The sequence below is a fragment of the Gigantopelta aegis genome, chromosome 4 (genome assembly GCF_016097555.1).
Source record: "Gigantopelta aegis isolate Gae_Host chromosome 4, Gae_host_genome, whole genome shotgun sequence".
Classification (NCBI taxonomy): Eukaryota; Metazoa; Mollusca; class Gastropoda; order Neomphalida; family Peltospiridae; genus Gigantopelta; species Gigantopelta aegis.
In genome coordinates, this window is record NC_054702.1 from 107,026,060 (window position 1) to 107,052,311 (window position 26,252).

The 26,252-nt window shown below is 35.4% G+C and overlaps 2 protein-coding genes across 4 annotated transcripts in view; one reads left to right on the forward strand and one right to left on the reverse strand.

Annotated features, from left to right (window-relative positions):
- LOC121371686 (cleavage and polyadenylation specificity factor subunit 2-like) overlaps positions 1-26,252 on the reverse strand; it is a 224,884-nt gene that overhangs the window by 154,661 nt on the left and 43,971 nt on the right. The gene's annotated exons all lie outside the window — the stretch shown is intronic.
- On the forward strand, positions 11,502-19,472 carry LOC121371687 (neuropeptide Y receptor type 5-like). The gene is made up of 2 exons (XM_041497762.1): positions 11,502-12,737; positions 16,683-19,472. Exon 2 carries the CDS (start codon positions 17,089-17,091, stop codon positions 18,211-18,213), a length of 1,125 nt encoding a protein of 374 aa, XP_041353696.1. The 5' UTR covers positions 11,502-12,737; positions 16,683-17,088; the 3' UTR covers positions 18,214-19,472.

Genomic DNA, 26,252 nt, shown 5'->3' on the forward strand with positions numbered 1-26,252 from the left:
ATCTGGCCCAATTGATTACAAAAGCTAGTGTTTAGCCATATGCACACATCTTATTCTAGCCATGTTTAAAACTTAAATACAGTCAAATCCGCTTATTTGGATGTGCCTCGTGCAACAAAATTATATTCAAATAAGCGGCATATTCAATAAACCGAAGGTACAATTTCGACATACGATATACCCAATTAAGACCTCTTGTTGATTTATGCAAACCCTAATTACGATTCTCCCAATTTGGGCCTCATGACATGTGGAATTTTCGTCAGAAACCGATATGTATTTTGTGTTAATAAAATACTGATTCCAAGTTCCATATTGTGACTCTGTTATCATTATCAAGTTTGTCTATAAACTTGATACATACAAGAGACAACAGTTAATGCGTTTGTACGCCTAGAAGTAGAAGTGACTAAACATCTAATGACCCAGATAAAACCACCAGAAGCTCAATTAGACTGGCCACAGTAAAATAATTAAACGGCCGTTATTAACTTCTTTGTACATTTGTAAATCAAATGCAACAAGACCCCACCCCCACCACCCAATATAATCTTGAATAAGTAGTCATTTCCATGTTCTGTATTTTACCAGGACGTCTATCTGATTATTATCTGTGTGCATTTGTATCTGATTTGACAGGTAAACTAGACTGGCCAAAGTCAAATAAGTGAAAGGCCGTTATTCAATGTAACAGAAGGAAAAACACAAACGCTAATATTGGGCCCGATATTGGAATGTCTTTTTGTCTGGCGGCGGAAAACCATTCTGATAAGGCCTTCTCCACATTGGCTGCTTTTCCCGTTCTCTGTCTTTTTCGTTCTGGGTTAGTACTGGCGAGATACTGGGCACATATCTCGTCGTATTTCTGAGCCAAAGATAAATCGTTTCGTTTCCGTTTATTTGCCATGTTGACATTGTGAAAAAAAAAAGTTCTTGTCAATATTTATAGCCAAAAGATGATTAATCCACCTTGCTAAGAAAATCTCCTACAACTTACCTTTTGTCGGCATTTAACAATTTAAACAGTAATCACCATAATCGGTCACCCCAAATGGGGCCTCACATTGTGAGCTGCAGAGGAAAAATCACGTGATCAAAAGATCCTGCTAAAAATAACACTAGTAGCAAACGGCTTTTGTTTGTTACTGTCACCTGCTTTTGTTTGTTACTGTCACCGACAATTCATAGAGAAAAATATCTGACAAGTGTTTATTTATGGATTAAACATACACTGCTTCAAAAGTGGCCGACATGAGATTAAGGGATGCCTGCTTACGAAACGCACATGGCCGCCAACAAGGTGGGAATGACCGACTTTGATCCTTGATTGTCCTGCATTGTCTCGGCCATTGGGTCACATTTGAGATGAATCTCAGAGTTCATGGATTAATTACGATGTAATTAGGAAATGTATTGATTAATAACGAGTCATCCGAAATAATTTAAGAAACAAGAAAACAAGTTTGTTGTAAGTCTTTTCTCTTTTTTTAACAATGAAATTAAATAAAATTAAAAGTATTCATTTCTGCATGTACGATAGTATGGTATTACGTACGATCATAAATTTTACAAACACACCTCAAGTAACACAAACTTTCCTATCTTTTACATGCAATTGCCATTCGGCAAGGATAATTTTATATTCAAATATCCGAAAACACGTTAAAAAACACATCCAATTAACCGTTGGATTTTGTATTGTCATAATGGCAAATGGTTCCGTGCAGGACAAACATATTCAAATATCCGAAATATACAATAATCCGACATCCAATTAAGTGGATTTGACTGTACATCAAAATACATGCACAATGATAAGCTTTCATAAATTTGGCTCTATGTTCGAGACTTCTCTGACAAAACACGCGATGAAGCTGGACATATGTTCATGTGCTCTCGACTTGCCCTCCCCCCCCCCCCCCCACCTGGGGGGACTGCTTGTTAGTTACGGGAAGCTGTTAGAGTACTGCGTCACTTACACCGGATCACGGGTAACTGTGACTTTGGTGTATGGCGACGCGGTCACTCAGAAGAGGAAGGGAAGAGGGACGAGAAGGAGGAAACGTGCGCCAGGGGCGGCACAGGGGGGAACAAAGCTGGCAGCTCAACCGCCAGTGGCGGTCCCGTCTGTGTCGCCGCCCCCACCCCCACCCCCACCCCCACGACCCGACAAGCCAGCTGTTTCAACGCAGACTGACCAGCTTGACAAGTCGATGCCAGTGTTGGACACCGCCATGTGCGAGACTCCATGGCCGGCGTCTTCCGTTCCAACCCCTCCGCTTGTGTCCGTGTCGGGACCCCCACCCCCGGGGAACTCCGCAGCGACCAAGCCAGATGTTGATGTTGCCTTCCGGCTCCGCCCGAGGCAGGGACTTCGCCGCCTGGAGTCTCGCAGTGTCGAAGATAAAGGGCCAGTACTCGAAGTACCACATGGAGCTAGGGGACGGGACGTTTGGACTTATGGTGACGTCGTGCCGGGATGGACTCTACAGACAAGGAGTTCTCTTCAGAGAAATGGACAACAACACTGTCCATAGAGTCCTGAAGATCATCGCCGGCGCCCATTACGTCCAGCTAGCCAATACCTTGCTATCCCACCGGTGGAGGAAACTGGTGCCGCAGTTCAACGCAAAGCACTTCATCTCATCCCTGTAGTTGCCAACCGTTCCAAGGGCTTAGTCGGACTTTAAATATTTTGGCCGGCATTCAAAATTTTATTTCATTTTATTTTTTAATTTAATTTTATTTATTTATTTATTTGTAAACAGTCCGACGTACTTTATTTTGGCAGCCCGTCTAAAATGCTCAAATCACCTTAAAACCCTTTCAGTCGAGCACTCTGATTTTATTATTTGGACTTAATTTTTTGTCCAAACATGAGTAGTATGAAATTAGCTCATTTTGGCTTTAGGTCTTTGACCTAACAACTAAATTCGTATTCCAAATTCCGCCCACCTTAAATTCACCCCCCCTCCCCCCGGCCTGGACCATATAGATTGGACTTTAAACTTTTAGACCTCCGTTCAAAATTTTATGTCGAAATTACTTCTTTTTTTTAAAAATATTATTAAACAGTCCGATCCTCTCTTCTTTATTTTTGGACTGTCCTTCTAAAATGCTCCAAATTATATAAATATTCGGCCGAGCAGTCAATTCTTTTTATTCTTGGCTTGTAATTTTTTTTTTTAATTCTATTAACTTTTTTACTAATTATTATTTTCAACTCTTCCCCCCCCCCCCCCCCCCCCCCCCATCCTGAGTCAGGCCAACGATCTTATCGGAGGTCGGACTCTGGATGGGCGTGTTCGAAACCTTAGTGGTATATGGGCACGTTAAACTAGTTGTCTATCTATCTATGCTCGAAAACATAAAAGTATGTGATTTTTAACATTTACTTTTGTTGTAGTTTTAAAATAAAAAATTACAGATGAAGGTCACTGATTCATGTTGAACCCTGGAGGAAAACACTATACTTCTGAAATGTGTCATTTTCCACAAGACAATTAAATGTCAAGGAAAAACATATTTTTGCTTGAGGAAAGTTCATTATGGTGATGAGCTTTTTTGGTTGTCTGAACCAATGATTTGAAGTGATAGGACTTCTCTGCCATACAGATCTGTGTTTAACGTGTGCTAGATGACAGCTTTTGTATGTGCCACAATTATTTAAGATAGCCTTGTAATCACTGTCATGATGCAGTGCCCAATACAGATGTCGATTACATGCATTGGAGCAAGTCTTGAAAGGCTGCAGCATGGAAAAAATAATCAATCATTACATTATTGACATAAAACTAAAGAAAAAACACATTCTATGGAAAAATATTTTTTAGATAATGATAAATGAATTCCATTCATTAGGAAAGATTTTCTCATTATAGCCACCAATGGCAATAAATAATGTTATTGGCATCCCTCACACAAGTAAATCATTATTATACCTATCATTAATTGGACATATCAATGTTTTTCTGCTACTCCCAACACATTACATACATGTACATGATGCACCTGAGTAAAAACCATTTCTCATGAGAGAGAAAAAAAAACCCGTTGTTTACTTCTTTGACAGTTAATTTCCTCATTTCATTTCCTAACATAATTTGCTCATCTAGTGATTACTTCAGTCTTGGATTGTTTTTATTTCCATTGTTAGTGTCCACGTCTGAGCTACTTTTACTGAAATAAGTATCACTGAAATCTAATGGTAGCCATTCATCTTGTATTTAGTAGAGCCCAGCCATTACACATATAAAGAAAGGTAATTAGTTAAGTTCAAGTTAGGAGAGAGCCTTTTATGCCTTTAATGGGATTTAACTGCCATTGCCCCCATTAGAACAGGTCGACCTAGCTGTGAAAATGACTGCAAGAAAACATTTGTTATTGACAATAATGAAATGGAATATACATTATACACTGTTCGGAGCAGTAAATGATACTACTTGTACTGCAGCTGATATCGCAGAAACATGACATGTTATTGTCTGCATTGAGTGACTTGACCTTGGAGGCATCAAGGCAGAAACCATACTACCTTGCCCGTACAAATTTGTTCACAAATTAAATACATGCACCAATCATCAGTGACTATCTATATGCAAATTGTTGAATAGCATGCTTAATGTTGCTGGCTTTTAACAAATTGATGAACGGTCAATAGTCATCAGCAAGTTTCAGCAAATAATCTAAAAAGAATATTAATTTAAAATAAACCACCACAAGGATTAGCAACAAGTGTTGCAAATGACAAATTAACTTGGCTTTTTTCACTGTGCTGCCACTGGACTCTGATGACCAGCCAAGGAAAACCATCATTGCCAAGGTAACTCAATGCATTTTCATTGGCATTGCTCTCGGTAGTGAAATACTATCATTTATAAATCATTAGAATGGCAGTATCATGGAAGAAAGCCATTATTACTTTCCTAATGTTTGGTGTATCATGTTTTGAAGCAATTTGTAAATGTATAGCAATGTCACATTTGTTGACTTAGTTTGTTTTGACCTAGCTTGTGACACTAGTATATGTTTCAAGACATTGGTCATTGCTCAACTAATTAACATTTTATGTGGTGTGTGTGTGTGGTGGTGGTGGTGGTGGTGGTGTGTGTGTGTGTGTGTGTGTATGAGTATAAGTGTGTGTGTGTGTGTGTGTGTTGCGTGTTTGTGCATTAGCACGTGTGCACGTGCATGTGATGTATACATGCAGCTATTTATGCATGCATATGCATACCTTGACATGAGAAATAAAATTGAGGAGACTAATTAATTGCTCCCTATACTTAAATTATGGGGAGCCATGTAAGATATTACCATATTAATACCATATAAATTCATGTGCTAAGAAGAGCCAAAAATTACTTTCCTTGGACTAGTTTCAGGGGAGAGATGGATAGCGAGAGTGACTGCTCCCCTTAAATGGAGAGGTTTGCATATGTATTCAAATTGAAGTATTTGCCATCTACATTGCTCTTAAACGCAATCCATTCTACTGTTTTTAGATAATGTTCTCCTTTCATATCCACATTAACTTCAATAAAAATACACATTTTAAGAGCCTGTGTGATGGTAATCCATTTGTGAACATCTAAGACTTCCATACTTCTTTCTCGTTTGTTCTCCAAGATGTTTGCACAACCTATTCCTAATTCTCTTTGATGTCTACCACTGTTCCCTGAGGCATATCAGGTACAGGTACATGTAAACAGAGGGTCTTCAAATACAAAAATTAATTGTCATATCACTTTAAATGTCAATACAAGAGTTCCTTATAGACATTTTCCCACACTGAACTTTGAGGACTCCCATAACCAAAAGCACTGCTCTTTTTCATAATTGAAGATTTTATTCTGATTATGACGCATAACATTTATAGAGGACAACACTATATCAATATCACTTAAGATACTTTAGTGAGCGAATGATCAAGGACTCCTAGAAAGTAAGATAAACATCATTATATAAAGTTTACTGCCTTAAGGCATCTGCTTGATATCAGGTGAAGATGACAATCCTGAAAGGCATACATCTGAAGTAATCGACCTCAGTAGAACTTGGTCAATAATTCTTCACTTACATATACTTTGTCTTGAAATTTCAAACAGTTGTGGACAAATGTATACCAACAATCACAAATGCTATATTTTTATGATTTCAGGGACGTAATTTGCTTTCTAAATAAGCACCTTTTCGATCCAGTAAGATCAATATAATGATTTTCCTTTGTATTTCATGTACAATGTTCACAGATATACAGACGTTTATCCAATTTTGCCAATAAATACATACACCGAATGACTGCAATATAAATACTGCTTTGTTACAGATATTGCTTTGTACTATGTACTAACGGAATTCTTGGTGACTCAAAGATACCATGCAAAGACAAAGAAAACAAACTGTCCACGTTATGTACCTAGGCAATGTACAAGTGTTAGTTTCTGATGACAATTCATATTCAAATTATGTATTTAGGTAATGTACAAGTGTTAGTTTCTAATGACAACTGCAGTGAAATTATTTGCATGAAGTTTGCCAAGTTTGTTGAAAACTATAAGAGCTACATGTAGTTTAATCATACATGTATATCATACATACAGTGGAAAACCATTATTAGATATTTGTACATGTATATTACATGTACAATGTCAAGGTACTTTCTGTCAGATGAGACATGCTGCAAATTTAGTCACATTTGGCACAGCACTTTAAAAAGAATTTATATAAATTATAGTTTTACTGACACAATTAAAAACAATGATTTTAAGCAAAAATATATATTAATATTTAATCTTAAAAAATGTGTCTTAAATGTTGGTGTTTCTAAATGTAATGTTTTGGGTTGTTTGTTTTTTTTGTGGGGTTTTTGGTGTGGGTTTTTTAAATGTAATGTTTCTTTTTGTTTGTTTAGTTTTTTAACCGCTGTTTAAATTGTTTTTACTGTTCAATATTTGTATTAATATCATTCTTCTTTTCTTATATTTGCCTTTTTGTGACACCTAATGGCTGGTTTTTGTTTTGCCAACAGACTGACACTTTGGTTTCAAAGTTCTCCGGTAACACTATATATAATTACATGGAAGTTATAAACAAGCACTATACTACCCATCTGGAATTAACATGCCATCCATGCACATCATAATTCCACTGACCATCTGCTAATTGCAAAGAATACCCCAAACACCAACAACCTATTAACATGCTTGATTGTAAACATGGCTGACATCCAATCCATATAGCTCCAAACATTGGAGCACTCAGCAGCCAAAGTGTTAGGAAACCAACTGACTATAGCATGTACATGACATGAATGTCACTCTTGTGTGCTTCAAGTTCACCGATGACCAACACACTGCTACTATACATGTACATGTTCTTACAGATCTCTTGAATTGCTGCACCTTATACAGTAGAAGGACCCATTGGCCTTGGTAGCATACCCGGTAGTGATTAAGCCATCAGCCTTATGGCTAGTAGGTACTGGCCTCCATCTAGATTTAGTTTTAAAAGTACAATACACTTAATTCTCTCTCACTAACCACCAACTAACCATTGATTCCTGTCCTAATGAGCATGCCAAAGAAAGCATGCTTGAACCTTAATTGGATATAAGCACGGAAATCAAGTTAAAATGAAAGGATGTAGAATGTGTTTTCACTTTCCTAAGTACAGTTTTGAATTGATTTTGTTATATATCTTAATTTTATATAAATTTTCTTTTGGTTTCTGTCCTGTACAGATAATGAAATAGTTCTACTGGTTTCCTTTCTCCAGATGACCTGTCATACAGACATTCTCTAATTAACGTAACAGTATTCATGGACAATCAGAGGGTAAAGGATGGACATAAAAAAATCGTGAAAATGGTTCTGATCATCTTACTTTTATTACAATGCATGCTAGTCCGTCTTAATCTGTTTGACTGCTGCAACATGTCACATGAGTAGACAACTGGTTACACTCAATGGACAGCGGTTAATTTCCCATGCTAATGTCCATCGCTGTGGTGACCATAAAAGAGGAAAATTGCATTGCCGTTCTGACAATATGGAGACCTATCCATGCCAGAATATCAATTTGCTCTGTCCAATACATTAGCGTAGGTACTACACCTTGTGATAGCTGCCAAGAGCCAATGTGGTCATGTTCAACATGCAAGTCCCACCTAATAAAGTTAATGATTCCCAGTGACCAGTCTTTGAAAACTCAGCACAACTTATTGCTCTGGAAGGAAAAGCAATCTCTCTCACTTGTAGTAGTTTCTTTGGGTAGAGATTATTGTGCCTCTTCCTGCCAGCGTCAATGACTGGCGACAGATAGCCGTTGAGAGTTAAGACTATTTCTATTACTATTGACACGTGGTGTCAATGTATGATGTGCTGTTGCCTTGAAGACTATATTTTAACTAAATTTCATGGCATGCAATTTTCTGTGTAGTCACGAAGTTGACAACCACAGATTAAAATACAAACTATCATTACTGAAAAAATACATCCATCAAAATAGTTGTGCACGGTTGTGGATTATCATAGCATGCAAAAAAATTCCTTTTCTCAAACTTATTGAAAGCAAATGACTGAAGATACATTTTTTTAAAACCTTGAAACAAAATTCCTTCTTCTTTTTTTTACATAGTAAAGGAAAATGCAAAACCACATGAGCTGAACCATAATTTCATACAATAATAGAAAAAACATTTTATCATATTTCAAAGCTACTAGGTTTACTTTTCAGTAGTTTTAGATTTTCAAGTATTATTAATTTTACACAGTGTTTTAATTTAACTTTTGAATTTTTATATTGATGATGATTATTAAATCATTCAAATGTTAACATCTGACACCCAAAAGCCATGCATTTTTCATGATGGGGTGTCATTAAACATCTATTCATTAAGTATTCCATCTAAATAAATCACTTTCTTACACACCCATTGGCGAGAACATCATTCGTTATTTTTGATAACACATACTTGTTAACAATTTCAAGACATATGACTGGCTGCTCCTAGGTGATGACCAGGGCACTAATGCCATACATCCAATGAAAAAACAGCAGTCGAAATTGATTACACTGTGATATATAGTTAACCTGACAATCATTTGTCTGTGACGTGTAAGTTAGCTACAATTAAGGCTGTAAATAACTTTTAGTCAAAAAGATGTTAAAATTTGCTTAAAACCTGGTTTTTGAGGATATGTAAGAAATAGAATAATACATCTGTGTCCATTGGATACCATTTATCTTACAACTCGTTTAAAAATATATCATACTTACTTTCGCTTGTTAAGATACATTTTAAAACAACTCGTAAGATAAATGGTATCTAACGGCCACTCATGTATTATTCTAAAAAAAAAATTAAAATAATAATTTTTAGTTGTAATATAAACCCTATTCTGATGTTATACACACCCATTAAAGTCTAATATATTTTGACATGGTTATTATTAAAAACAAATTCTATTAACTTCATGACTCGCGACTAACTATGCCATTATATCATTCTACATATTTCTTAACCTGTGGGTTTTCTGCAAAGTGGTGCTATAAGAACGTTTGTAAAATAAACTCTTTCAAAACGCAGCCAAATGGAAAATGGAAAAAAAAAATCTGTTAACTATTTGGCTGATCAAAGAAAAGCATGTCAATGTTATCAGGAAAATGTTTGTGTTCAAGGCAATGCTATTATCTGTGAACTGCCTCCAGAAATACAATTACAGCTGTACCAAACCAGACCTTCATTAACCATCATGGCTGAAAATACAAATATTGTCTAATATTGACAGAGAATTATTTTCACACTGGTTATAAAAACCAACAACAGCAACAGCTCCTAATTCTGCCTCCCTCCACACCTACCCATGCATGTCCCCAACCACCCACACACTTCCCCAATATGTGCAGTTCCTACATGGGCATCGGGGAGTGAAAATTAAACAAGATGATTACTCAAAGAGGACACTTGAGACTATCACTGACAAATATCAATAAGTACTGGTATGTTTCCAGGACGGAACAACACAGTTCACACACTGAATGTACTCTCTCTATTTCCAGACCACAGGATCGTCTACACAGACTGTTTTGTTGATGTAATTTATCTTATTTCACTCATTAGATGGTATATGTAGCAGATATATTAAACTGTTTACCACAGGATAGTCTATACAGACTGTTTTTGTTGATGTAATTCATCTTATTTCACTCATTAGAAGGTATATTTAGTAAATATATTAAACTGTTTATTCTTTAGTCTAGTCTGGTAGACCTATGGTGCTCAGAACTGATCACAATGACATGGCTACTTAAAAACTTCACCTTCAAGATGCTGCTCAGTGGTTTTATCAGCATACATCTTATGTATAGCCAAAGTGTTTGAACAATTCAAAGATGTAATTTTGCAAAAGACAAACATAAAGCAATGTTAAAAACATTTTTTTTTAATGTAAACATAAACCAAGCAATAAAATAATTCTGTAACCTTATGAATTACTTTTTCAACTTCATAATTTTTTTAAAATTTCAAAACGTTAACATTGCCATTATGATTTTCTATAATCTGGTGTAACTGTTGTAGACCTAGTTCTTAAAACATATCATCATCACAAACACTTCATCCCACATCAATAATTTCTTCGTGTAGATTACATTCTAAACAGACATATGCAAAAAAAGAGAAGAAAGTAAAGTAGGACTGGTGAAAATAAAACATACATTAAAGCTTATGTACAACACATATAATTAGCCTCTAAGAATTCAATATTGTGAAATTAAGTGTTGTCTGTGAACATTCTGCTAACCACTGATCGTGGTCCATCCACACAGTAAGGGTATATGCTAATATATGGGAGACATTTAAAAAGAAAAATTAATTACACATGTATGCCCAAGGGTTTTCTACAGGCCTCATGTTCTGATTTCCAATAAAGCATCTGGGATTCACTAAGGCGCAGAATGAAATTGGTTCAGAACAAAGGGCTGGTACTGATTACAAGGTTGTCAAGTAAATTTAACTATCAATGGTCACCGCTTCGTTATGAACTGGGTGCCACATCAGTCAGCGGAGGATTGCTGCATATTTCTCTCACTACCACTTCAATCAACAAATGGACCCCTAAGTCCCACCAGAACTCCGGCAATCAATGTCATATTTTTCATATGATTTGAAATGGGTGAATTAATTGGACCACTGGATCTTGGGTTCACACAGTGAATGCTGGTTCGTTGTATAATCTCATAGGGTCTGTTGAAGCAAATATTTATCATCATAACAGATAAAAGAAGGATTTCTTTTTGATGTTCCCATCAGTGGAGAGAAAAAAGCTCCAGTGTTACGACTGATTGCCTTGAAACCCATTACATTAATTATAGGGGTAATAATTTTTTGTGTAGCCCACACACTGTTAATTTTAGCCTCTTGGGTGTTTCTACCATCACCAATTAGCTGCATTCATACTACAATTAAAAAATGGGGGGGGGGGGGGGGGCGCAGAAAAAAAGAAAGAAAATTAAAAACGTTAACATTATTTAAGTTTTTCATCTATTCAATGTTAATATTTAATTACTTTGCAAACTTTTTTTTCTTCATAAAACCTTTGAAACAAAATGAACAGAAGGAAAAAAAGTAATTATGTGTTTAACTGTTATCCATTGAGCAAAAAAAAAAAAAAAAAATAAAAAAAAGCCAATACATCGTCCGAGTAAGACAACTACAAAACATAAGGCAATTGATGGGAGAATCAATCAATTTATGATCCTCCAATTATATGACAGTAATAATGATCATATCTTCATCAGCAGATGTTCTGGGTTTCACATTAAAGTATTTCTACTTAGTGACATGATCTGGTAGCTAACTAGGCTATTCTGTAGTAATAATCATGAATCAAATAACAAGACATATAGGAATTAGAAAGCTAAGGGAGCTCAAACTGATTTTCTTCTTCTTTTTTCCTTCTTCTTTCTTTTTCTCCCCCTTTTTTTCTTTCTTTTGGATGTTAGTTTATTTTTTGTTGCCATTTTCTAATATAGTCATACAAATTATAATTAAGAAAAGAAAATAGGCATTAAATTATAAAAATGTTGTTCTGGTTCTCAAAAATTGCACTTCATGGTATCCGAAGTTAAGCATGTTTTTCTAAAGTACATGTATCTTCAAGCTACTAACTCTTATTTTCTTAAACATTACCCCACACACAGATACTTCATCCCATATCAATAGTTTCTACTTGTAGCTTGACAGAAAGTTGGACTCTATTTAAAATATTTCCTTTAATGAAAGTGAAAACTCAGTTTAAACAGGCATATGTAAATGATAATGGAAGTGGTCGGGGCCACAATGGGAAAATATAGCTTAGTTACATGCAGGTTAGAAGCTAATCTGTAGAAAAGCCTTTTTTTCTGTTTCCCAAACATTCCCTAAAATACAAGAGTCTTTTACAGTCAGTACATAACACATGCATTCGTTTCTAACATTGCAGATCCTGTAGCGAAAATAGCTGAAGGACTATCAGCAGACAAGTGCAACCCTATCAAGCGATCCAATCAAATCTGAAGATGAAGCGTTCAGATGGAAAAACTGTGGAATAACAAACTTTAAGTGACAGTTGAGTTGAGGGAAGACAAAGATCGCAATACGAGGATGACGCAGTGACTTCCTCTCAGTCCATCAGCCATGTCATCATCCATCCGGGTCGATACCAGCTGAACGCGCCAGCTTGAGCACAATACAAGAGGTTTGTTTAATCACCACAGTTAAACAACGCAAGATTAGAAAATCTTAAAAGCAATGCTTAGTGACGTTTCTATTCTATATTCAAAAAGTACTTGATGGACCTTCTATTTTGTTGGTTATTTCCATGTTATTCAGATATGTTGCACAATGCCTATTCAATTGCTCTTAACATTGCTGAAGATATATTTACTGTTAAAAAGAAAGAGTAGATAGAAAAGATCCTATTTTAAGCCAGTCAATTGGAGGTACATGTACACACATACATATACATTTAATTACGCCACTTGAATAAAAAAATAAAAATATATATATACTGTAAACCGTGAAAAAAATGTGTGTGTATAAATTTTGCGCCGTTCGTGTCCAACCGTATGTCGCGAAATTAATACGCACGCACTATTTTCCAGTTTGAAGTGTGCTTAAAGTAATTTGTTTTGTTTTGAAATATTTTATTGGGAATAAAATTCACAAAAAGATTCACTCAACAGGCACAGCCTATACACGAGTACTCCTTGATGGCGACTAATCGATAATTGTTTTATGTAACTTCAATCGATGTCGACTAATCGTTTATTGTTTTATCTACCAAAGGGTGTTAACAGTTAACAACTGAAGCTGTGAGTTGTGATTCTAATACAGGTGAGGTGGGTAGGGCCTAATCCTCTCTATAGACTCTGTACCAGGCACAATTGCTTGATGTAGGATAACAGAATATTGATTTACAGACAGTAACTTTATAATAATTACAGTGAGCTGTCTTTATCCACTTTTTTTTTGAGCTGTCAACGGTCGTTCGCGAAATTTACACATCGCGAACATGCGCTAAGGTATACATTCGCGATAAAAACATGTCGCAATATTAATACGGTTTACAGTACATATTTATTAAACTGCAATAATTGAATTTCTTTGAAACTTAAAAAAAAAATTAAATTGCATAAATCTATTGCTCATAAATATGCCTTATTTAACTGATAAAATTTGGTACACATTTGTATGCTAAGAAAAGATAAAAAGGAAAATGTTTATAAATGTACAATGATTGCATTATAGAAGACAATGGTCTTATTTATAGTATAACCTTCTGACATTATTTAGCTTATGGACAGGTACGATTAAAGTACATTGTGTATTATAGTAATTCAGAATTTAAAATGACCACACACAAGAAAAAAATAACAGTAAAATACTGCGGAACACTAGTTAGTAAAACGTACATTAGTAAATGCAAGTAAAACATACATCAGTAAACACAAGTAAAACATACATTAGCAAAAACAAGTACAACACACAAGAAAATACTGCAAAGCGCTAGTAAAACACACAGTAAAATACTACAGAACACAAGTAAAACATACAGTAGTACACAGTAAAACATACAGTAAAATACTACAAAACAGTTAGTAAAACACACAGTAAAATACTACAAAGCAGTTAGTAAAACACAGTAAAATACTAGAAAACAGTATAATAACAAAATTGGACAAAGTACTTCAGAAACATGCGCTAACATCAATATGCTACAGTAAAATAAGGTAAAAAGTCTCAATGAATGAATGAATGAATGAATGTTTAATGACACCCGAGCACAAAAATATGTTGGCTATTTGGTGTCACACAATGGTAAATATAAAAATGAATTGATGATAAACATCAATACAAAAAATTATAAAATCAAGTTAAAAAACAACAACACAGTATAAAGGGTTGTGAAAAGGTATAAGTATGACAGTTAAGTGTGTTAAAATTTCAAATAAAAATCAGTATCTCGTAAAAACTTCAAGATAAGTTCAGGGTTGAATCGAAATGATTCAATCACATTTTGTCTACCAAATACATCTTCCCTTGTCGGTCCAAGACGATTCCACCAGAATATGGTGAACCATCAGTGTACACCGACAATGTTCACACTCAGTAAACTGCAGTAAAGGTATAAGGCAAGGTAAAATTACCACAGGACAGTACACTGCAACACAACACAAGTACCACAACATTCTGTGTGTGACTTATTAACGTGACCCTATTATCAAAGGTTCAGGCACATCCCCCCTGGGCACAGCTACTGGTGTCACCAGTGAGTCCAGGTGGGTTTTTTTTATGACATCACAAGAGCACATTGATTGATTAATCATCAGTTAATGGATGTCAAACATTTGGTAACTCTGACACATAGGCTTACAGAGGAAACCTGCTACATTTTTATATTCTTGATCTCGAAACTTGTTTTACATGCCTATATCCATTAAGGTTCAGGCATGTCTCTCTCAGGTCCTACCCCTGGTATGGCCAGCGGTTTGATCCGGGGGAGAAATTTTATATTAGTAGCAAGGAGTCTTTTATATCTTTTATATGCACCATCCCAGAGATAGGATAGCACATACCACGGCCTTTGATATACCAGTCATGGTGCACTGGCTGGAATGAAAAATAGCCCAATAGTCCCATCGATGGGGATTGCATGATCCCACACTGACCGCACATCAGGCGGACACTTTACCACTGGGCTACGTTGTGCCCCCCTAGTGAGTCCATGGGCAAAGACTTGACACAGTACACTGCAGTTTCCATGACACAAAAGTTCAGCATCATGTATCAATGAATCACTACACTGGTAACATTTGTGAGAGAATGTGCCCAGGTTAAAAGTTCACTGTTAGTACATGTGAGCCGGATTTGTGTGAACTTGGTGTGATCCTCCTGCAAACCGATGCCACCAGGAAGAAATATCCATTGAAAAACAATTATTAACTCATTGAATGAAAGTAGGGTGACAAACAAAAATGCCTCTTGGGAAATTCTCCCACTTCTTTATCAATGAAATCACCGAATCGACCACAGTAATACCAGGGTTACTGTTAGAGTCCATGGCAATGATGACTATTGTGATCTTGACATGTTAGTCAAATTTCCTCAAGGAGAGAGGCACAATCTAGTCAAATATTAGTATTGTAATTATCAGTGTATAAGTATATGAAGAGTTCAAAGTATATGAAGAGTTCAGTTTCAAAATGTGATATATGGATTTTGGATTTAGCAGTTAAGGTACTAGTATACTGATATTAGTACTACTCACCAATATGACAATAAAGGTTACATCAAAACACAATCAATGCTCACTGAACATGATATACGATATATATATATATATATATATATATATATATATACACACACATTAGCCTGCAGCAAAACCACATTTTTCTAAATAAGACATAAATGGTAATATCACATTTTGGAAATTATATCTTCATATATGTATCTAAAGAAAAAATAGAAGACAATACAAAAACTTTCTATCCATTTATTTTGTGAGAATACATGTATATAAATTTGGCAGAAATCATCTAAATTAAAAAAAGAAAAAAAAGGAATCAAGTACATATCATTTATTGTATTTTGCTATACAATTTAAACTAATGTTTGAAACATTAAAAAGGTTCATAAATGTTTTAGTTTCTTTATTGCATTTTTTCTTTGTTGTTCTTCTCTTCTTCCTTTTTTGCTAAAATAACTGAATTAAGATGTTAACCTACTTTTATGATTAGATTTCAAGCAAGATAATGTGGTATGACTGAGAAAATATGATTATTTAAAAATAAATGATGTCATGATTTAAGACCCCATACAGCTGGTTTTGCGATTCATGTAGGATTGCTGAATAAAACCAATAATTGGTTAATGATGTATACTATATCTCTTTTAGTCCTCTTCACTATTCATACCAATTCACAGGCTAACTAATACCAACATCCAATAACATCCATCAATTCTCCTCTGTGTTTATTAGTCATACAATATTAAAGCAGTACTATTTGGATTCCTTTGAAATTCATTACTAAAATGAATTTCCACCTTCAAACATCCCAAGATATTAAACAGTCTCATACAGCCATGCAATACTTTATTAACTCCAATGTTGATCTACTTATTTCTTCTTTTTTTTCAGAGAGGATTTTAATCTATGATCACTGCAGTGGTTAATATACTTCGTGACTGAAGGTGCCTTTATAACTAATATATAACTCAGGAAGAAAAAAAAAACATTGGATTGTGGTTTAAGATCTTGGTTTTAAAGGAACTGAAGTAATAATTAAGTATATAAGAGACTGTGACTGTATAATCAATATTTATGGAATGCTTGACATCAGACAGCAAACACCAAACTGGATATAATTCTACAATTTCAGAAGAGTTTTTTGTTTCATGACTGTCAACCTGCTCAATTAGACTGCAACACAACTACCTCAGTTTTACACGTATTATATAACCTGCTGGAGTGACACACACTGTATAATAACCCACTGGATCGGGACATATTTTACAAGTCACCAAAGTAACGAGAAATCAGAATAATGGAGTTGGATATGCCTTTCCTGCTGAGCCTGGAATCTGGGAACATGTCTGACGAGGAGCTCCAGATGCAGCTGGCTCTGTTCAGCAACCTGTCCCAGAACATGCAGCAGTCGGACTGGGACGTGCTCAAGAAGAAGCACTGGCAGATCGTCATGATCATCCTCTACTCCATCGTCATCTTCGTCGGCTTCTTTGGAAACCTCGTGGTGGTCATCGTCATCGTCAAGTACCGCCAGCTTCACACCGTCACCAACATCTTCATCGCAAACCTCGCCGTGGCAGACATCGTCCTGTGTATTTTCAACCTTCCATTCCAGCTGCACTACCAACTGACCGATAAGTGGGCATTTGGAGAAATACTGTGTCACATCACAATGCCAACCTTTGGAGTGCCTATATTTGTTTCTTCTCTGTCGATTCTGTGTATTGCAATTGACAGATACTTATTAATAGTGTTTCCGTTTACAAAACACATGTCTAACACAGTGGCTCTTGTAATCATTGCACTCATCGGACTGATAACAATTGGTCTGGCTGTTCCACTCATGATGCACACCAAAGTGGAAATCTTTGAAGAGCCGCTTCTCAACATCTACAAGGTATACTGTGTAGAAATATGGACATCAGCTCGTACAAAGCGGGCCTACTCAGTGTCAGTTTTCACTCTGCAGTTTGCCATTCCAATCATCGCAACCACCATCTTCTACAGCTGTATCTGCATGGTCCTCAAAAAACGGCCCATAAAAAAGAAAGAGACACGGAAAAGCCGAAGAACAACAAAGATCCTCATTTCAGTTGTGCTTACATTCACGCTTTGCTGGCTGCCGTGGAATATTTTCAGCCTAGCAACCGAGTTTCATCACAGCGTCATTCGCGGGAAGTATTTCAAGCTCATCGACTTATTGCTGAAAATATTTGCTATGAGTTCTGCATGCATTAATCCATTCTTGTATGGATGGCTGAATGACAATTTCCGTAAAGAGTTTGGCCGAATGGTTGGCAAACAGAAACGTTGTACAAACGGAGTGTCAGTGGCCAAGTACTCACTCGCTGTGGGCAGTCCCTCAGAACACGACTGTACCAACAAATTCATAGAGAAGAAAACAAACACCACAGCATTTTGAACATTTGGAATCCTGAAGTTGCCATTTTTATCTTGTTGTGGTAATGTTTTTACAAGGAATACCATATTAACCAACAGTCTACACTGATGGTACATGTATTTGAGAACAGCACAATGTGTTTCCTTGATGAATCTGATTACCTCAGATTTTCTGATTCCTTTTAGTTTTGTGAAACTTTAACTGATTAATCATCTTATACTTCACCTACCTGAATGTGTTACTGGTGGTAAAAGGAAAATCTGAACTTATGATTTTCTTCTCCGATTACAAAGTGCCAAACTGGATTAGCTAGCTTGACTTATCAGTCTATTTGTCTTCTGTTTTGCTTTGTTTATTTGACATATTTGTTAATTTAGAAAAATATTCATTAGTAATTAAGCCTTCATGAAAGGTCATCAATGAATTTTTTCAACTATGAATTGCTAGATATTCATTGATATTCCTACACTGGGAGGAGGAATTGTTAGACAGGAAGTAGGGCATACAAGAAAATTCCATGACTCCCTGTTAACAATTCAACATAGGAAGTAGGTAATGTGAGACAATTCTGTGATTCCCTCTGTTAACAATGCATGGATATTCCAACACAGGAAGTAGGGAATGTAAGACAATTCTGTGATTCCCTCTGTTAACAATGCATGGATATTCCAACACAGGAAGTAGGGAATGTAAGACAATTCTGTGACTCTCTCTGTTAACAATTCATACATATATTCCTACATATCAAGTAGAGAAAGTGAGACAATTCTAAACCCTTTGTTAACAATTTGTGGATATTCCTACACGGGAAGTAGAAAATGTGACAGTGTCATTCAGAAGGAAACATTTGTCTAGAAATTATAGGTGTTTTAACTCATGTTGTTTTTGAAGAGTTACAAATCAATGAATACATCTTGTCTGTACTTATAAACTATTAATAAAAAGACAGAAAAATACTTGGGTGTTTTTTTCCCAGAAGTTTTATAAAGCTGTACAGTGCCGTAAAATTGCTATTTTTACCTCAAAGGGTTGACTAGAGGCAATACAGTGCAGGGAATATTTTGTTTTCAAAATCTTAATTAGCGATATTTCTAGTCAATTGAAAATTGATTAGCAACTACATAATGATTCATGACACGATACTGAACATAACATAATGTTCCCTGCACTGGAATCCCACATTATTACTTTAATAATCCTGTTTACGAACTACATAAATAATCTGTAAAAATTAATATAAAATACAGAACTTCCCAAAACATTTGTTAATAAAAACACAAGAAAATTGATCTTTGTGTGTAAATTATCTAGCATTTTGAAGTTATATGTTATTAATAAACAGAGCTCAAAGTTCTTGACCAACTGGTTATCACACAGCTAAAAATGATCACCAAGTCGCATGTGTGTGACCAGAAAACCTGAGTGACTCTTTAACTAAATTAGCAAGTTGTGTTGGCTACATAGATGGTCTCTGCCTTGCCACTTGAGCTTTGAAGTCATGCCATACTCTATGACTAGTATATAGAATGCCCTTAAAATTATACTAGTCAGCATGACAACACACTTGGCTTGGTGACATCATCAATCTCAAGCAATCAAAACATACACATAATGACTAAAAAAAACTAGTTTTTCAAGCAAAATGTTTAAATTAAAAAAATATTTTTGATATACAGGATATTATTCGAAATCAATTTGAAAAGGATATAAAGACTGATTATATGTATTGAAATTCCCTTCTGATAACTACCGGTATGTTAATATTCTAAGTGAAAACTGAATCATAAAAGCTGGTAAAAGTAATTTTTGCACATGTTCAACTTTACTACTTTTGAGCTGGGTGTTTAATTATTAGGGTAGACTTATGAACTGGGTCATTATTATGTATAATTAAGTTTTAACATGGTAATTTGAGTCCATGCAGTGGTTATTTTTACACATGAACACCTGCTTCTATCCTGACTGGTAAAGCCATACGCAGTAAAGTTCTAGATGACCCCGTCTAACCGTACTCATATTGGTCAATATTTATATTTACGTCATGTGACATATTTTGGGTGGACTTGTACCAAAAAATATGCATGGCATGCATATCTGTGACTTTCTGACCCAAAATAAACAAAATTGTCAAAGAGAATTTTCACAGACATTCATTCAACTCTATGGCTGAAAGATTTTTTTAACCATATTGGCTCAAAGCATTTATTACATTACAATTAAATAAGAAAATAAATAATTAAAGGGGCAGTCTCAAACCTGTATAATGACCAAATCTATTATGTTTTGTTGTCAAACCTAAAGCTGTACCGTGAGTCAATCCTATAAAATATTACAAGAAAATTTAATTTTACTACGGTATTATAAATAATATATTGTTTACATTGTTAATTACATAATTAACTAACACACGAAGCTCATAATGATATAGTTTAAATAATTACTTGTTTCATACTAATCTTTTACGGAATGATATTCTATGTCTAAAGAGGTAATTGTTCTCCTAAAATTATGTTATGTGCACAGTGTGCCTAAAACAAAATCCAAAATTTGAGACCTGATAAATATAATAACAGCTCTGTATGGTAAACATGTATGTTTTGACTTGGAAATGGGCAAAGTAAAACTGCAAAATAAGATGGTGCTCCGGTTTAGGGGTTGGGATGGGGGGGGGGGGGGGGTCAACCTATATGGAATTGTTTTTACATGAGTTACCTAGTAATTGTACTTTTAAAAAAAACCATAATATATATATTAAAAATAAAAACTACAAACACTAATTTCGTTTGATATATTTGATATATTGTGACATTGCGAACACAATTTATTCGGACTTAATTCAATTGAAATCCATACAAAAGTAATTAGTGGTGTGTAACCTCAAGGTCTCGTTGAAAATGTGGGTAAATAATTTACTAATAGGTCTTCACCAATTTTCTATTACTGGCCCGCAAGGTGCAAAACCATGGTCAATCTATGCGAAATCAATAGGAATTAACAGTAATTTAAAGATCTTTCAAGGCACCAAATGCTCGACAAGACAAATTGTCTTCATTTAGAACCGAACCTTTAATGACCAGTCAGAACAGTCCAATACAATGGTTGTTCACTGAGACATCTTCCTGCATCCAGTTACAGCTTCTTGTTGCCTACCATGCAGATACAATGCAGGACCATTAAAAAACATAACCAATTTCTTGTAAAAACACAACCATAGAAAGATATAGGGCCGAATTTTTAACTCAGGTGTTTATGCATTGTAAATGTAGTTACATGTGTATAAGACCTAAACAGGCTTTGTAAATTTGGCTCATAATGTTTATTATATCCAGAGCAATTATAATGTTAGGGTTTAATCTTCCCACAAATACATATATTTTTTAAATGTCAGATGTATAATAATGTAAAACTGACAGAGAAAGGAAATGTTCCAGAATGAAAATACCTCTTGCTTTAGGATCAGAATACAGACCTGTATGTGTACCTCTTGCTCAAAGTAATAATATACCCTTCAAGATATGTATTTTACAATTTCCGGAACTAAATGATATCAATTTATCTCAAAAGTAAAATGGTTCTTCAAAACGTATCCTTAGGTTTATTTTAAAAATTGGCACATGGCATGACAGGCAATTTCTTCCCACGTCCATTACAAGCAAAATTAAATTACAGTAATTTAGTTTAATTTCTTGTGACACATCACCAATAAAATAATAACTTAGGTGCCTCAAACATTCTCTTAGCAAGTAACATAACTCACAGGACTTGGTCTGCCCATAGCCAAATTAGACAATTACTATTTTTTATACAAAGTGGCTGCCACAAATTTAGTTTTAATTAGCCACTTTTGAATAATTTAAAAGGAAGTACTCTAGATATCTGAAAATGAGCAAAAAGTAAGTTCTTTTCACTGTGAGCACTGCATGAACTAAAACTGAAATCTAAAATTAGCTGTGCAGACAGTACTATATGTACCAGTATGTTGTTTAGCTTAGAAATGGACATGAATTTTAGTTTTTAGCATTGATACATAAGTGCATGGGTTGTTTGTTAGCTATTAAGTACTAAACACATGGAAACTGCAATACATGGTGTAAAAAGAAAAGAAAATCTTTGTCTCCACATAAGCTGCTATTTTATTAGAGAAATGGATATTTTATATGTAGTGACAGAACGACACATGACATGACCTTTGACAAACCAATTGTGGAGCTGTGAATGGAAAAGCTGGTTCTGGATTAATAAGAATCTTGTGCATAAAAATCAATTATCATCTATCAATATTATGTCTGTAGGAAATGTAAAATATCCATTGCACAGCATACACTGGAGTCACAAGGATGCAAAGAAATTATTTTCATTTCAAGATGAATCTAATCCTCTAAGCAAAAATAAATTTTAAAAACCTATTTAGTGACTTGGTATAAAATATTTCTATCATCAAGCATAACTTCCTTTATCATCTGTTGGACAAAGATTTTCTTTCTGGCTATATTCTTGCGAAATCACTTAACATATTAAATAAACAATGGCACCTTTGGATTTCTTGCTGTGGCTGATTTGTATTAGCAGATCTGGTATAAATCTGTTTACAGTGATTATTTAGGTCCAGGTCAAACTGGACAATTAGCTATTATCAGCTTATTGTCTCCCAAGAGAACAATACAAGAAAATCAAAACACTGGGCTAATAGTAATAGCTTTACCAGGCTAACTACAGAACAGAGATTTCACCATTATAGCATGTATGATATTTCATAAGATTCACATTTTATGTTATACCCTGGTCATGATTTCTGTAGGTGTCGACCGTATGACAAGGACAACTACAATGTATGCCAGGACTTTGACAGGAGCAAGACAGGTAAAACAAGTACTTGGTGAATCTGAACCAGAATCTGAACCAGATCTGTATGTTATGATGGAGCATCCACTTGAGAAGTGACAGTTAGATCACAGGATCAATTCCCTCACTGGGTTTTTTCCTGTTCTAATAAATGCTGGACAACTGGTATTAACACAGGGCTGAAACGTAACGATGGCACCGGCGGTAATTGCCGTCGATGAGATAGAATTTGCTTTAGGTAGAGAGCATCACTGATGACACAAAAGTACCGTCGATAAAGCTTCTCAACAATGGCAAAATGAATACACCTGGTGTACATTATCTACCAATACTTAACATCTGCAAATTTAAAATATGTCTACATATAGCAAACTAACATTTCAGTCATGCTTATTTGCTGCAAATGTCATTTTAAACAAATTGCTGTGGGAGACAAATGCTTAAGTTCGAACCTTGTAAACATGTATATCAAAAACATGGTATGTGCTATCCTTTCTGAAAATATGCTTATTTATAAATAGCCCTTGCTGCTGACCGGAATGTGTAGCCTATATGGTAGCTGAATATTTCTTCTCTCATACATTTCTAACCTTAAATCTAAGCTGGATAGGAATAATATATATATATATTTTTTAAGTGAAAACAAAGATCTACATGCATGTACATTCAAGTAAAAATTAATATGAAATAATGGGCTTGATAGTACTTTGGCTTTTAAATCTTCTACATGTATAATAATGAACATAAAAAAGTAACCAACAAACTAGCTAACACTGAAATATTTTTACTAAAATGAACAGTAAAATAAAACAGCAGCATCCTTATAATACTCAGAAAAAACACTTGGAAAAATTCACTAAGAATGCTATAGAATAAGGTATCTAGCAAAATTTCTCATTCCAGCCAGTGCACCACAACTGGTATACCAAAGGCTGTGGTATGTGCTATCCTGTCTGTGGGATAGTGCATATATAAAAGATTCTTTGCTACTAATGGAAAAATGTAGCAGGTTTCCTTTCTAAGACTATATGTCAAGATTACCAAATGTTTGACATCCAATAACCAATCAATTTACTCTAGTGGTGTCATTAAACAAAACAAACTTCTAGCAAAATATGTTTTATTAAAAACAAAGTATGATATTTACAATGATGAAATTTACTAAAAGGTTTTATCAATAATGTACATGTGTACAAACTATTCCACCATCATCAGTCAAAGGGAATCTTTGTTTAAGAAACGAGTACCGGTAGCACACTGTTTAACTGATGGCTGTTACTGTTCAGTGTCTATAATTGCTGGTTTCAAATTTACAAAAATGGAGGAGGGGGGTGGGGGGAGCGCATGGTAAGTGTTGTCTTCAATTTAATAACAGAAATTAGGGCATCAAGGCAAGTTGGAGGGCACCATGGAAAACGATTCCATTTCAGTTCAAAAGATGGGCATGAAGGCAACTTACTTTTTATCATATCAAGTTTTCTTTTACAAAAATTATTTCAACCTGGTGCCTTGTACTCTAGCCTATGCAATTTGTTAGATACGGATGCCTTTTGTCATATTACCAATGGTAATATTACTATTTCTTACATAATATTCAAAATGGAATGTATGGGAAGGGCACAGTGGCAAACCAGGTAGGGCACAACAGCATTTTTATTGACGTTAACAAAGTCCGATTTTCGGGGAACAACTGCAAATATGAAAGGCAACCACAGCATTTGTCACCCTTACCATAGTAAATTAACCCTGTAATTGCTACACTTCATCTACACAATGAAAGTTTGTTTTGTTTAATGACATCACTAGAGCACATTGATTAATTAATCATCAGATATTGGATGTCAAACATTTGGTAATTCTGACTCATAGTCATCTGAAAAAACCTGCTATATTTTTCCATTAGCAGCAAGGGATCTTTTATATACACATTCCCACAGACAGGAGAGCACACATTTGACCAGTTAATACACAAACAAAAAGGCCCACCACTGCTACATATACTACTTCTAAACACATTTTCTTCTGAATGGGCAATGGGCAACTATATTTACGTGCCCCTATCCAAAAGGGTTCAGGCACGCCCGCCCCGGATCTAGCCTGTGACTTCGCCAGTGACCACCTCCGGGGCGGGAGGGGAGGGGGTAAGGAAAGGAAGTGTAGGGGACAATTTCAAAAATGTGGTATGACCACTTAAAAAAAAAGGAAAAGAAAAACACTTAGGGGTCTACCATTACCTTATATCTTATGTTATAAATTAATAGTAGTGGCACCAAAAAGAACCCTATATCATTCTATTGTTTTTAAATATATAATTAATAGGTGCCTAATCATATAGTTTTTCAATCGGGCCGTTCAAAAGAGTATATTATAAAATTAATTAACTTAATTACTATATTTTATAAATTAGTCAACTTAGGCCCTGGAGGATGAAGGCTTCGCAAAGGGGGGAGCCCCGCGCCGCAGTCAATCCGGCGTTCCAACAGGCGGGAGGCCCATTCCGGTCGGTCCGGATTTCCATGGGAGGCCTCCTAACAGGCATCCCTACCGGCCCAAACCGCCAACGCCCTAACGCACCCAAAAAGCACCCTACCATGGCGTCCCCCCCCCCCCCCCCCCCCATGTTATCCATGCAACACAGTTGGGCCATAAGATTATTATAATATTAGAAAAATAAAAATGAGGAAAGACCTGCGAGCCGCCGTCCGGGGGTGCGCGTCATCTATACGGATGACAAACATCATTGCTATATAAACCTCGGTGTCACCCAAGAAACCACTCAATCGTTGGATGGGTGGCACCGAGTACCGGCCAAGGTGGTTTTTTTTAGTTTTGTATATATATATAATAGTGACCGGTCAAATTAATACCATTAAAAACCTGTTTGATTAAAAAAATTAAAGCATGAATATTAAAATAATAGTAATTTAAAATGCTAAGAAGAAAATTTAATTACTTAATTAATACATTTATTATAACAATTAATTAAAAATATATTCAATATACCATATAAAATTAAAAACTAAAACACATTCATACCCCAGCCAACTATTCCGCCTGTGACGGGCGGCACCGACACTGCCAGGTGTATGCGCCGCCAAGCCACGGCGGAATAAACAAACATTCACCCGGACGCTCTCACACTAGGTTCAGAAAATGAGTTTTGGCCGACAAAAGCACGGATCGAATAGAAGACAATTATTGGGGGACCGAGTCCCGAT

Bases quoted from the DNA above. Each gene is read 5' to 3' on its own strand.
- LOC121371687 (XM_041497762.1), top strand. From the start codon at position 17,089: ATGGAGTTGGATATGCCTTTCCTGCTGAGCCTGGAATCTGGGAACATG.